The 15,062-nt window shown below is 32.9% G+C and overlaps 1 protein-coding gene across 2 annotated transcripts in view; it reads right to left on the bottom strand.

Moving 5' to 3' along the window:
* Positions 1–15,062, bottom strand: part of LOC124366308 (E3 ubiquitin-protein ligase Ubr3) — a 119,320-nt gene that overhangs the window by 100,003 nt on the left and 4,255 nt on the right. For both annotated transcript variants that reach the window (XM_046822750.1, XM_046822751.1), the window contains exon 2: positions 1,544–1,757. In XM_046822750.1, coding sequence (XP_046678706.1) covers positions 1,544–1,757 — 214 coding nt within the window. The remainder of the gene's footprint in view (positions 1–1,543; positions 1,758–15,062) is intronic.

The raw sequence follows: 15,062 nt of genomic DNA, 5'->3' as shown, positions 1-15,062 counted from the left end.
AAAAAACTGAAATAGTATGTCAGAATGTAACAGGAAAAAAGTTATAGGTCCACTGCCTATCAAGAAGGCCAAATACAATGATTTGAAAGATTTAAAAACATTTTGTAGTTATGCTATCCAAGAATACTTCACCAATATTCCCCATGTGGATGAAAAAATTAGGGTCTTAACCCTACATCGGGCGCTAAACGGAGTTTTCCTCCGTGTATTTTTTATTATTACAAATAGTACTACTTTTCTGATGTTGGCAGTCATTTCCCGCAGTGTACTTCACGAGTATCTTTCGGGGAAGCGAAACAAAAAAAAAAAAAAAAAAAAAAAAAAAAATAGCATCCCGCTTATCTTTCTTAAAATCTGTCAGTATAAGGTCTACTTCCGTGCGAGACTGGACGATTCCTCCGTGAGCGCCCGATGTTGTGTTTGTAGTGCTTGGACAAAATCTCCGTGAGCGCCTTATTGTGTTTAGTTTTTACGAAGTAATAATCCATGTGCGCCTAAATGTGTGACCTGTGATGGTTTCTTTTTAAGTTTTACAATATATTTTATTTGAATGTTGTGAAATGGAGAATGAAGACGAGAGACTTAACAGTACAGTACCAGTGTGCTAGGGAACATTTCAGTACTGTTTATGGAGTGAACATTGTCGTTATAAGAACCAGAAGGAAAATGTTTTGAAACTTTGTGTAGTGTGTAAAAAAATTTTTAGTAAAGAATAAATTTTGATTTCAGAGTAATAATTGACATTACAAATTGTATAATATCTCAAGAATTGAAGTGTTGTTTTTGTAAGAAGTTAAAAACTAAGTTAATTTCCATATATTATTACAGTAGGTTAAACATTTTTACAATTAATTGCATTATTCCTTAAAATTAATCATGTTGTTATTATACAATAACATTTTTTAAGATTTTGAATTTCTTATTTGGAAAATTCATTACATAAGAGAGTAATTTTTATTTAATTTCTAAAAATGAATATATTACATTGTAATTACATCAGTATGAATATTTAAGCAAATAAAAACACGACTATGATATCCATTATTCACTAACCTGGAGGAAACCTCCGTGAGCGCTGATGGTGTTTCTAATTTTAAGCCCTGGAGGGTTAAATGAAGCAATCCAAATTGAATTATATTTTCAATGTGTTAAGTTTTATATGGAAAATAAATATTTGTATAATTTTGCACCGCTCTCAATCCGCATTTAGTTTGAAGAGGAAGAACAAACTGTAAAAACTGTACTTTAACCAAATATTTTAAAAACATTAATATTAATATTCTGTACTTTAACCAAATAGTATTTGAAAAAAGAATTGATATTAATATTTATTTTTATTTATATTAAAAAACATACTTAAATAGTTAAGTTAAAAGAGTGAAGTATTGATAATAGCATTAAAATAAAGGTTAGTTCTAACCTAGAAACTAGATTTTAAACTTTAAAATCTATTTCCTATTTGCAAAATGTGACTGGGCTTGTTTTTCCCTTGACGTATTCAAGTGAATAACGATTGAGACGATTAACAAGATCTAGAACTCACCCTGTCTCTTTCATGACAGAAGTATCTCCGCAGTCGCAGGCACCACCAGCCTGGCTGCGGAACATGTTGAAGTCATGTCCGTCATGGTCACCCTTCTGGAAGCATTCGGCACACAGTGACATGCAGGGTGAGATCCCACATGTGCGACATCGATACGCCACAAAGTTGGCTGTCCACACAAGCCCGCAGGTCGTCGCATTGTCATATCTGCGCACTGCAACACATTCAAGTCAGTTTATCATTATCACAAACATTCAGCACACAGAGACATGCAGGGTGAGATCCCACACGTGCGACATCGATACGCCACAAAGTTGGCTGTCCACACAAGCCCGCAGGTCGTCGCATTGTCATATCTGCGCACTGCAACACATTCAAGTCAGTTTATCATTATCACAAACATTCAGCACACAGAGACATGCAGGGTGAGATCCCACACGTGCGACATCGATACGCCACAAAGTTGGCTGTCCACACAAGCCCGCAGGTCGTCGCATTGTCATATCTGCGCACTGCAACACATTCAAGTCAGTTTATCATTATCACAAACATTCAGCACACAGAGACATGCAGGGTGAGATCCCACACGTGCGACATCGATACGCCACAAAGTTGGCTGTCCACACAAGCCCGCAGGTCGTCGCATTGTCATATCTGCGCACTGCAACACATTCAAGTCAGTTTATCATTATCACAAACATTCTGGAAGGATTGTTTAGCTTGAAGTCGAAATGGCTATTTATGTAATATACATAGTATTGCTCAAACTATCCTCCACTCACTCCCATAGCTTATAGTAGTAAAAGTTTGTTGCTACATATTACTACAGCTTAAGTTAGTGACACTGCTTATAATATCAGACATTGTGTAGTTTAAGAGTCCATGTGTATTATTGACATATAAAATGCTTATTCCCACAGCTTATGTTTGTGGCCCTGCTTATAATATCAGACATTGTGTAGTTTAAGAGTCCATGTGTATTATTGACATATAACATGCTTATTCCACAGCTTAAGTTTGTGGCACTGCTTATAATATCAGACATTGTGTAGTTTAAAAGTCCATGTGTATTATTGACATATTACACGCTTATTCCCATAGCTTAAGTTTGTGGCACTGCTTATAATTACAGACAGTGTGTAGCTAGGAAGTCCATGTGAATTATTGACAAATTACACGCTTATTCCCACAGCTTAAGTTTGTGGCACTGCTTATAACATCAGATAGTGTGTACCTTGAGAGTCTTATACAGCTTATATTTGTTGAGCAGCTTATTTTGGTCACTGTGCAGCTTAGTTTGGAAGTACAAATATTGTATTAGTAATTATATACTTTGTGATTCGACAAAGGACTTGGCCAATTAATGAACTTCATGATTCAACCAGTTTGTCAGTAAGTAATCTCTTATATTATATGGCAATAAATAAATCACATGGTGATTTTACTGTTGACAGAGGACTCACCAAGCACCATCAATACAGTAAGAGTTTGTAGGTAAATTTAGCTAACTGTTTCCTCAAGTTAATTAGGTTTGATAACTTATCCAGAAACAAGTTCAAGGACATCAAACTTCTTGAAACACTAAAGCTAATTTACTGACTTTCAAATGTTTATTTGAATTTTAATTCCATTTAGATCACCAAACCTACATAAAACATTTATAAGCGTATTGCTTGTAGAAAACTAATCTAGAATGAAGGTAAATAAACGAATGAAGAGTAGTTTACACTCGGTCTATGATACAATTTGGATGCTACAGACCCACCAACCGTGTGTATGTGTATTTTGTGAATTTCCATAACTATAAAGATAATATAAAACACAAGCTATTGTAATTTGTTTCTAAACCTTGCAAAACCCCAAAGGAATAGCAGTTACTAGGAAGAAAAAAATTAGAAAATACCATACCAATGGGCTAACCTTTTTACTGAAATCCAATTTATTGATAATTAAGTGAATCACCATAATTCAACATTTCTAAGCTGTTCACCCTAGGGGTTTGCTTCAAAATGATAATTATATAACATTTATAACTTTTTTATCATGGACATGTAAAATTAAGACTTGTTTTGTTTTTTTCTAAAAGATTTGATTCTTTAGCCAACTCTTAACTTTCTTTGTGTGTGAGCACACGCAGGCATGCATGCACATGTGTGTTTGTCAAAAAAATTCACTACAAAATCCACACAATAGATTTTTAAAGGGATTTTTTGAAGCATATTACTTTTGAGCAATATGAAAAAGTATTAAATGTCTTAAAAATAATGTTTATATAATTTATTACAAAATTACAATTCATTATCCACACAGCACTACTACTAACTAAACAGAGCCGAAATGTCAGTTACACATGAAATATTATTCAAAAAATTTGGTTTTATGTAAACATATATAATTTCAATTAGCATTTTGAATTACAAAAAGTACTTGCTCTGCCAGGACTCGAACCCAGATCCCTCACTTGCCGGGTGAGTGTGCTACCACTACACCACAGAGCCCTTACTTTTTCTGATCCAATTATTTTGTATTTGGTAATTTCTTTCACATGTGTTTGAATAACCAAACTAATATATGTCCGGAAGATCAAACGTCTTTTTTAATGTGAGATATCTGTCACGAGGTTAAATTAGATATTCCCATTGACTTAAAAACAGTGTAAACTAAGATTTGACAGCTGTTCAAGATCAAATAGTAACAAAGCAGTTATACTAACTCATAAAATCCACATCTACATGGTTGTTAAGTTTTTATACAATATAATGACTCCAACTATGAAACTAAACTTTTCACAAGTTTTTAAAATTTGTTCTAAGACCAGCTAAATATTCCTAAACTAATAACCTATTTATATGTCTAAACTATTTGTATAATGCTATCTGTTCTAGAGTTAAATATTTGTTTACATTAATTTCTTTGGTTTGTTACGCAATTTTTACAAACGGAAACATTTTTGTGGAATCTGCTGCATTAAAGATAGAGGTCTAATTTGAGTCAAAAAATTTTGCTTTTCATGGGCTATCTGACAATAGCATAATGAAATTAGATTTAGCAAACGTTTAAGGACTAAAGCCTAGATAATAGTATTTCGGTGGTGTTCTTTCACTTTTGACAGGCACTGTATATACAGGGTGGCTGGTCATTAGTGTTACAAAAATTTTTGGGTGAAATTACAAAGTAAATGAAGTGTAATGATGCATGTAAGAGGTTCCAAGTCAAAAAATTTGCTCCAAAAAGAATTATTTTAATTTTTTCTAAAATAACCATGTTTTTAAACATATTACAACAATTTCTCAACTACCTGTAAACGGATTTGAGTAAATGACGTAATTTTCGTATTCTACATTACATTTTGAATAGGAATAAGTAAAAATTTTAAAGGATCAATAATAAAAACTCCATTGTTAATAGTTCCAAAGTTTAAAGTTTAGGTATCTGTTAAAAATAAAAAAAACATTCGTCTATTGTATTTTTCTACACCCCGTATACAAGAAGGTAGCTAAATATTTTAAAAACTGCACCATTTTATAATAAGCTTTCCAACCATACACTAAACTATTGAAGTTTGAATCTGAATATGTTTGTTTCAGTGGTTTGAATACAAGAAAACACAGGGAACTTAAAAACTGTTCAAACTATTACTAAAACAAAATTTTCGCTGAATACATGCTTACTATTTGTTTAAAATCTAACAAAATTTTTTTGAAATTCTTTAACATGTTAAGACATGATAATTGTAAAAAAAAACAAAAATTTTAAACATTAATTATTTTGTATTTATACAATTATTATAATTGCACATGATTCAAAAAATCTAATAGTTCGCTTTTACTTGGATTGGGCCAAATGTTTTTCAAAAAATACTTGATTATGCGTGAACATTTACCAAATGGGCTTATATTAAAAAAATTTAATAACTGGTTAAAAAACTAAGTATACACACATTGTATTTATTCATTAGAAAAGACAAGCAAGCAGTGAAAATACAGTATGATTACAATCATATCGATTTGAGAACACTCTACTTTATTTTATGTTCAAATTGCCCTCCATTTCCCCGAACACAGGCTCTTGCTCTTTTCCGAATGGCACGCACAGTAACCTTGTAAGACAACTCATCCCTCACTTTGTTTGCAGCGTCAAATATACGGTCGTGCAGATCCACTTCGTTGGGAACGACTGTCTTGTACACCAGGCTCTTCATGTACCCCCAAACATAGAAGTCCATGGGGTTGAGATCCGGAGATCTGGGTGGCCAAGCAACAGTCCCTCCTCGCCCAATCCAAGTTGGATAGTTTTCATTCAACCACTGCCTAGCATTGTTGGAAAAGTGAGGAGGTGCAACGTCGTGTTGAAAAATTAACTCTTCTCTTTGTTGTCGAGTGAGTTGATCTAGAAGTTGAGACAAGTTATGTTGTAAAAAGTCAAGATACTTTTCTCCTGTTAAACTTCCATCAATGACATAGGGTCCCAAGAAAATATCACCAACTACTCCCGCCCACACGTTTATTGTGAACCGATGCTGAAAAGATGATTCTCTCATAGCTCTAGGATTGTCTGTAGCCCAAAATGCATGTTATGGGAGTTGAAAACACCCTATCTTGTAAAACTGGCTTCATCTGTCCACAATATTTTTTTGAAAAAGTGATACTCTTCAATGTCTTTGTTTAGGAGCCATCGACAGAACGTTCTTCTCGATTCAAAGTCATTTGGTTTAAGTGATTGAACCAGGGTTAAATGGTACGGGTGAAACGTATTAGACTTCAAAACATTAGAAACTTTCCAACGAGAAAGGCCAGTAGCTGTAGCTAGCTGTCTAGTACTTAGTTCGGGATCATCCTCAACCCTTGGTAAAATATCTTCATCTGCATAAACATCAATATTAGGACCTACCTCTCTTTTCAACCTATGGAAAAACCTGCTTCTGTTAAGCGCTGGTGGAGTCTGGAGAACACCTGTGAACTAGGAGTAACACGGTCAGGATAGCGAGCCCTGTACTCCCTCTGTGCCGCATTACCGTCGCACAGCCCGTAGATGAAGTGCATGTCAGCGTATTCGCGATTTGAAAAAGACATGGTTCTAGCATCACTGACAAAGAAGAACTGACTGACCACAATGTTTTATCTAAGCAGGTATTTGCTTGATCAGAAGATAAAAAATAACATGAAGAAGAAAACAGGAATAATCCATTTAATCTTATCATTACCTAATAGATAAGAATAATTCAAAATAACAGTGTTGTTTTGATAGTTAAATAATTATTTATGGACATGAAATAAATAGAAAATTAGTTTTTGATAATCAAAACAGATTATTATGACACTAGTAAATTAATACTACTTTGTACGTTTATATTATCCCTTTTTTGTTATAAATTGCCTTTTAAACCGTTTTACTGCACCCCGTTGTTTTGGAGATTTCAAAACACTAAAATGAACATATGCAGATCTAAACCTCAAAAGTGTAGTGTATGGTTGGAAAGCTTTTAAAATGGCGCAGTTTTTAAAATATTTAGCTACCTTCTTGTATACAGGGTGTAGAAAAATACAATAGACCAATGTTTTTTTGTTTTTAACAGATACTTAAATTTTAAACTTTGGAACTATTAACAATGGAGTTTTTATTATTGATCCTTTAAAATTTTTACTTATTCCTATTCAAAATTTAATGTAGAATATGAAAATTACGTCATTTACTCAAATCCGTTTACAGGTAGTTGAGAAATTGCTGTAATATGTTTAAAAACATGGTTATTTTAGAAAAAAATAAAATAATTCTTTTTGAAGCCAATTTTTTTTACTTGGAACCTCTTACATGCATCATTACACTTCATTTACTTTGTAATTTCACCCAAAAATTGTTGTAACACTGATGACCAGCCACCCTGTGTAACGGTTTAAAAACTTTGAGCATGTTCAGTAGGTCTATTATAAATAAACATTATCAGGTTCACTTGATAAAAATTATCTAAGTAAGAAATTGTTTCCTGAAACAAACAAATCCAATTATAGAAAGACTTGAATTGCAACGTTTGCTCCACAAATGTCATATTACTGTTAATGCTGACAAAAAATACAAGCTTGAAATATGAAGAAAGAAGATTAATGTGAATCAGCGGGAGCAAATTATGGTCTGTCATGTTAAATGAAGCATGTCTGTGTGTGTGTGTGTGTGTGTGTGTGTGTGTGTGTGTGTGGGTTGTCATGTTGTTTATGAAGAAGGGGAGAGGGGGGAAATTCTTATTGAAAGACATTTTGTTGGCCAAATGGAGTGAATCCAACAGTGAGCTGCCAACTCCAACTCAACAGAGTTGACGACTAATTTGGCCGTAACCCGACTGCTTACAGAATGTTTGATCCAACAACAACAAAATCATGTGCTCTTTAAACAATAGCCTACCTTATGATATCACACTATCATATATATATATATATATATATATATATATATATATATATATATATATATATTAATTAATTAATAATTGTTGCTCAGATAATTGAAGTTGTTTCCATCAAGTTAATTAAAGTTCAGCTATGTTAAAACCTCCCAGTAGCCAGATGTGTTCGGCTATTTTGCAAACATCTTTGTTTATAATTATGAAACTTATTTCTCTTACCTAATCCTACCGGTGTTTCATGTCATTTTATTCAGCATAAAATATAGATTGTAAATATATTTTTCTTAATAGATTATATGAGCACATAGTACCTACAAGCACGGAAATGAGAAAAATTAGTTTTTAGAAACAACATTTCCAAAAGCAAGTGCTCAGCAAATATAGTAATACTTTCTTTATACAATCAGTGTAAGTGTAACATAGTTTTTAAACATATAACTCCCTAGTGCAAAAAGTTGCAGTGTAAAACAAAAGTGCATGTAGTTTCTAAACATTGACATTCATACCTCATCTATAGGTCTAAAAATAAGTAATTGAAGAAAATCGTAATATATAACACATAACTGTGTTCAAAATCATTTACTAGATGAAAATGTAAGAATAAAAATAGGAACAATATTTTTATTGCCATAACAATTCTGGTAATTGTTTGTTTTCTATCGTGCAAGAAAAATATAAATAATTTATTAACCCTATTGTCTAACCCTAAGATAGAAATGTATAATGTCAAAAGCTTAAGTACCAAAAATATATACAATGCAATAACACTAGTAGAGATAGTCTGATTGATGTGAGGTAAAACATTGTTTTTTTGTGCAAATGTCATAGACAGTAACAATTAGTCAAGATTAGTCTGATTGATGTAAGGTAAAACATTGTTTTTTTTTTGTTTTTTGTTTTTTTTTCAGATGTCATAGACAGTAAAATTAGTACAGGTTAGCCTGATTGATGCGAGATGATGAAATATTGTTTATTTGTGGAGTTATCATAGATAGTAACATTAGTAAAGAATAGTCTGATTGATACTCATGATTATAGTAGTAGTGATTGATACAGGTTATAAAGTTGTTCTTTTTTATATACATGGTTATTGTAAGACATTATTCCTTAAATGTAATAACTTGTATATTCTCATTATCTAAATAATATGTTGTGTTAAACAGTTTGAGTTATATTATCTAGTTAATATGTTGTTGATTTGTTTTGATGTCAGTTTAACTATAAACAGACCAACTACATATGGCTGAATGTAGTGACTCAGTTTTTTTATATAGTTATCTGACAGTGATCAAACATTACACGTAACAATCTTTATTCACTAATTGCACATGCTGAATAATAAATAGTGTAAATTGATAAAAAATACATAATTGGTTGTTAAAATTATTATAATTTATAAATAATAATATAATCATAAAATACTAACTAGAAGCTCTCTTCTTATTGGAATTAATTACTAATTTAAAACAAACACTCCAATAATATACGTTTTTTATTTCTGTGAGGCCTTTCATACTCAATGAGCACATCATCAGACCCACATAACTGAATAAAAGTGGTTACACTAATAATATGAACAATTTTGTACTAAATAAAAACATATGTCATAAAAATACAAGGAGATAATATTCTATGACAGGACAGTATGTCTATGTAAAAAATAAGAAATAACTTTGATATTTAGTTAGATCAAATATAGTAACGGTGAATTTTGAAAAGGCTCAGGTTCGTTATTTACTAGATGATTTCCTTAGCTCTCTTTTTTTAACTTTCTTTTTGTTTGGCCGATGTATTTTAAATATAGGGAACACAGAGCTTGTTTAAAATATCAACAAGAAGAAAGATCGGCCATGGCAAAAATGCACTTCAAACTGGACACTCTTTTTCAATTATGCAAAATTATTAAAAGAAGTCCAAAATAAAAAATCCGTTGATGCATATGAAACGATTTTCATAAAGAAGAACCAAAATAATCTAGTAAGCACCCTAAACAGTTATTCCATAGTGCAATTGCTCGAAAATAACACTTGATATGCAGTTCTTGTAGCTTTATGAGTACTAGTTGTCTTGGTTCTTTTTAACAAACAATGCGGAGTTAAACTTATGGTTCTCATCAAGTATTATGGTGAGATGTTTACTAATTTCATCACTGTTTGGAGTCTTGTCAGATCAGTTATACCTACCAGATAAAGATACTAATGAGTACCTTTTTTCTACCCAGTCATTTGTTTATTTTTTTTTCTCTTTGAGAACTAGATAATTTAATTATTCTTGAGCCGTGTTGAAAGCTATGTGCGTGTTTATTTCTAGTTGTTCAATATTTCTACTTGCTGTAAATAAAACATTTTGTCATCTGCATACATGATCATTTTGCTATATTCATTTAAGTATTTAGTAAGGTCATTTATATATCAAGTAATTGGAACTTGTTCAATGACAGATCCGGTACTTTGGGATTATACCGACCACACCAGTATGAAGAACACAAAAATATAAATTTATAGAAACAAACATGATAGAACGAAAAAACAACTCTTTAATTACAAAATTACAAACTTACAAGCATTTCCAGGTATTTTGATCGGTATTGTTGTCGCTGTTATCTTATCTTTCTCGAGAATCCCGATTACGGTAGGCCGCGCGGCATCACATGATTTGCACGGTACATAATTGCCTTTCCATTACAATTCAATTTATATTTCTGATCAGACCCTCTAGAATTTGATATTTTACTGATAGGTACTATCTCGAGGGATGTTTTTCTTTCGTTGACATCAGCGTGGGCTTCGGCAGCACCAAAGGCCGGAGGCACTCGCATTTTGGGTGGCGGAGTGTGATCAAGAATAAAAACAAGTTTTGAGTGTTTTTTCAATAAAGACTTTAGTTTTAGTTTGGTAATGTTTGTTTTTGGAGAAATGTAAAGGTAAAACACGGAAGTACAACAAAGCGACGCACCAGCTGAACGGGCGGCGAGACTCTGCAATCACGTTATCTACTAGACCGCTCGACTTTGACCTCTGTCTGAGGAATTGCGATAAGACAATTCCTGTTTTATATTGACGAATATTGTTCTACGCTAATCTAGTAATCAGTAGAAGCAAAATGTCAAATAACGATTCAGGTCTGGGTGTGGTTGGTATAATCCCAAAGTACCACAGATCCTTATGGAACTCCTCTCCTTGCTGGCAGGGGTGAGATTGAACTGATTATGGAGTCTCTTGGTAGTTTTCTTTAATTTCACTGTATACTTTTGTCTTTCGGTGTAGCTAGTAAAAAGATCCTTATGGAACTTCTCTTCTTGCTGGCAGAGGGTGAGATTGAACTGATTGTGGAGTCTCTTAGTAGTTTTCTTTAATTTCACTGTATACTTTTGTCTTTCGGTGTAGCTAGTAAAAAGATCCTTATGGAACTTCTCTTCTTGCTGGCAGAGGGTGAGATTGAACTGATTGTGGAGTCTCTTGGTAGTTTTCTTTAGTTTCACTATATACTTTTGTCTTTTGAGGTAGCTAGTAAAAAGATCCTTATGGAACTTCTCTTCTTGCTGGCAGAGGGTGAGATTGAACTGATTATGGAGTCTCTTGGTAGTTTTCTTTAGTTTCACTGTATACTTTTGTCTTTCGGGGTAGCTAGTAAAAAGATCCTTATGGAACTCCTCTCCTTGCTGGCAGAGGGTGAGATTGAACTGATTATGGAGTCTCTTGGTAGTATTCTTTAGTTCCACTATATACTTTTGTCTTTTGAGGTAGCTAGTAAAAAGAGCCTTATGGAACTCCTCTCCTTGCTGGCAGGGGTGAGATTGAACTGATTATGGAGTCTCTTGGTAGTTTTCTTTAATTTCACTGTATACTTTTGTCTTTCGGTGTAGCTAGTAAAAAGATCCTTATGGAACTTCTCTTCTTGCTGGCAGAGGGTGAGATTGAACTGATTGTGGAGTCTCTTGGTAGTTTTCTTTAATTTCACTGTATACTTTTGTCTTTCGGTGTAGCTAGTAAAAAGATCCTTATGGAACTTCTCTTCTTGCTGGCAGAGGGTGAGATTGAACTGATTGTGGAGTCTCTTGGTAGTTTTCTTTAGTTTCACTATATACTTTTGTCTTTTGAGGTAGCTAGTAAAAAGATCCTTATGGAACTTCTCTTCTTGCTGGCAGAGGGTGAGATTGAACTGATTATGGAGTCTCTTGGTAGTTTTCTTTAGTTTCACTGTATACTTTTGTCTTTCGGGGTAGCTAGTAAAAAGATCCTTATGGAACTCCTCTCCTTGCTGGCAGAGGGTGTGATTGAACTGATTATGGAGTCTCTTGGTAGTATTCTTTAGTTCCACTATATACTTTTGTCTTTTGAGGTAGCTAGTAAAAAGAGCCTTACGGAACTCCTCTCCTTGCTGGCAGGGGGTGAGATTGAACTGATTATGGAGTCTCTTGGTAGTTTTCTTTAGTTTCACTGTATACTTTTGTCTTTTGAGGTAGCTAGTAAAAAGAGCCTTACGGAACTCCTCTCCTTGCTGGCAGGGGGTGAGATTGAACTCATTATGGAGTCTCTTGGTAGTTTTGTTTAGTTCCACTATATACTTTCATCTTTCGAGGTAGCTAGTAAACCAACTAAGGGCTGTGTGTTCAACACCAAGATTATGGAATTTGGTAAGTATAGTCAGTGGCTAAGATAATCAAAGACGTTACTAAGGTCTAGGTAGGTGTGTCCAACACCAATATTATGGAATTTGGCAAGTATAGTCGTGGCTAAGACAATCAAAGATGTTACTACTAAGGTAGAAGCTGATAATGGTGTTGATGATTTCTACATTGTCAATTGTGTATTCAAACATGGTCAAAAATCACATTAGAGGTAGATTTCCTGAAATAAATCTGATTTTTTTATTTAGTAACTGGTTCTCTTTGAAATACTTTAAGAGTGTAGTAAGAATGACTTTTCTAATGGATTTTGAAACCTGTGAGAGCAGGGAAATTTGTTTTCAATTAGCAACGTTTTGAGGGTTCTCTTGTTTAAGTTTTAGAAGATTTTGAAAATTTTTAATTAGGATGGAAACATTTCTTCCTCAATGGATGTTTGTGATTTTCACAAATGGTGTTAGAAGTTTATCTGAATAATATTTGTCAGTGGAGTCAACAGTTGGTCCATAACTTCAGACAAGACTTGGAGTGTAGTATCAAGATTGTTAACAGTGGTAATTCATTGAGTTTGCATGTCTGAAAAAAGGGGTTGGATTGTTGCATCCTTGCCTCCTCAGCTGTAATTTAGTAATCTGGCATCTGGTAGTGAATGATAAGCTATGTTTGGTGTAGTTTTTACCGAAAATCGTTTTCGGATTCCAGAATAATCAATGTACTAGCCCTTGAAATTCCTTTCCATACTATTCAGTACAATGTTTACAACCCTGGGTAGGTTGATGGAATTTCAAGTTTTAAATAAATTAAGCTCAGCAGAATACTTTTTCAAAAGAATTCTTTTTTTTAACAATAAGGAAAACTTGACGTAACAGTTATTTACAATTGGTAAATACCTGCGCTATATCATAAATGAATTTTAAAACCTTTTGTAATAAATACATACAATTAAAAAAACTTATGTAATTGTAAAAAAAACTTCTGCATATACACCCAATTTACACCCAACAAAACATATCAATAAACTTTTTGTTTTTGTTTTCCTAGTAATTTATGCCCAATATAATGACTACACAGAATTTGTAAGCATATAGTATGTAGTAATCTTATCTAAGTGATAGCAATATTTTATTTAAATCCACACATTTTCACTAAAAATCTCCCAGTACAAGCGCACAAGAGAATTCAGTATATTCTTCCCAGTGGAAAGCAATATTCTGTCTATTTGTATCATCTGAATGTTGCATTTATATATTATATTCTTGGTATTGGTTATAAAAACTGAGGCAAACTCATTGTTTATCATTTCCATGTACCATCAATATTCAATCCCTGAACTGTGTAATAAGACAATTAATATTCTTATACATCTGATTTGAATGACTGACTAAAGTACTAGAGTAAAACAAAAGGAGTAGAGATGGGAGGGTAAGATAATGACCTGGTACAATCAAAACGAATGAGCAGACCACACCACTTAATAATTTTTAACTACAAACAAGAAGAACTACATTCCTCAATTCTATCTATAAGCAAATTGGTATAAAAGAAATAGGGCCTGAATTATGCCTAAAATGTAAATAAAAATCTATTTCCAACAATTTAAAAATATCCATCTAACCATTTACAAAAGAAGAAAGTGAGCCAATGGTTCCAATATAGCCTAACTATATTTAATTGCGTCATTGGTTGATAAGCACTTTATTTAGATGCGTCTGATTCCATAAAACACTTTATCTGATTAATGAAATGACGCAAAATAAACTGCAAAAGTGTCAGTTAACGAAAACAACATGATTCAATCTAATATTTAAAATGTGATTCTTTCCATCAAAGTACTAAACATTTAATAATTATTGCACTACAAACTAAAATATGTAAGATCAACTGATATGTCAAATTTGTGAAAAAAAGGTTGTCCGTCCGTCCGCCTGGTAATTTATCGAAGGTTTAATATTTTATTTACTATACACGTAAAAACTTTGTTTGGTATAACCACTTACCGATAAAGGCTAAAATATCACTGGTACAACAAAATTAAAATAGTTGGAAATTTCTTATAAATGGGTATAATATTTCAAGGTAATATTGGACGTGCTCATTCAAGAAAGCAGTAGAATCAATTTCCAACATTAATGTTTATAATCCTCTAGTAAAGTTTACAGAACACATCTTACAAAACCATCCAAATACAAATTGTTGTTTTAGGCAAGAACAATGCTATAGTATGCCTCTTAACATGCTTGCTGGGGCAGATGCCCTAGTGTGTACTGGCTGATTGAGAGAACTCAGTATAATTCAATATAGATCCATGGTGGATGTTATAATACATTGACTTTTAAATGCACTTTGTGAAAGAATCGAAATTTTAAATTTGACTTGTCAATATATACGCTTTTCATGACAAAGTACGTTGTTGTCCACATCAAAAGAAAGCGCATTTAAAACTGAGTAAACGACACCACTCCCATCTCTGTATCTCAATTATGGGTAAAGTAGTT

The sequence above is a fragment of the Homalodisca vitripennis genome, chromosome 7 (genome assembly GCF_021130785.1).
Source record: "Homalodisca vitripennis isolate AUS2020 chromosome 7, UT_GWSS_2.1, whole genome shotgun sequence".
Taxonomy (NCBI): domain Eukaryota; kingdom Metazoa; phylum Arthropoda; class Insecta; order Hemiptera; family Cicadellidae; genus Homalodisca; species Homalodisca vitripennis.
This window is presented reverse-complemented; position numbering and strand designations above follow the sequence as displayed.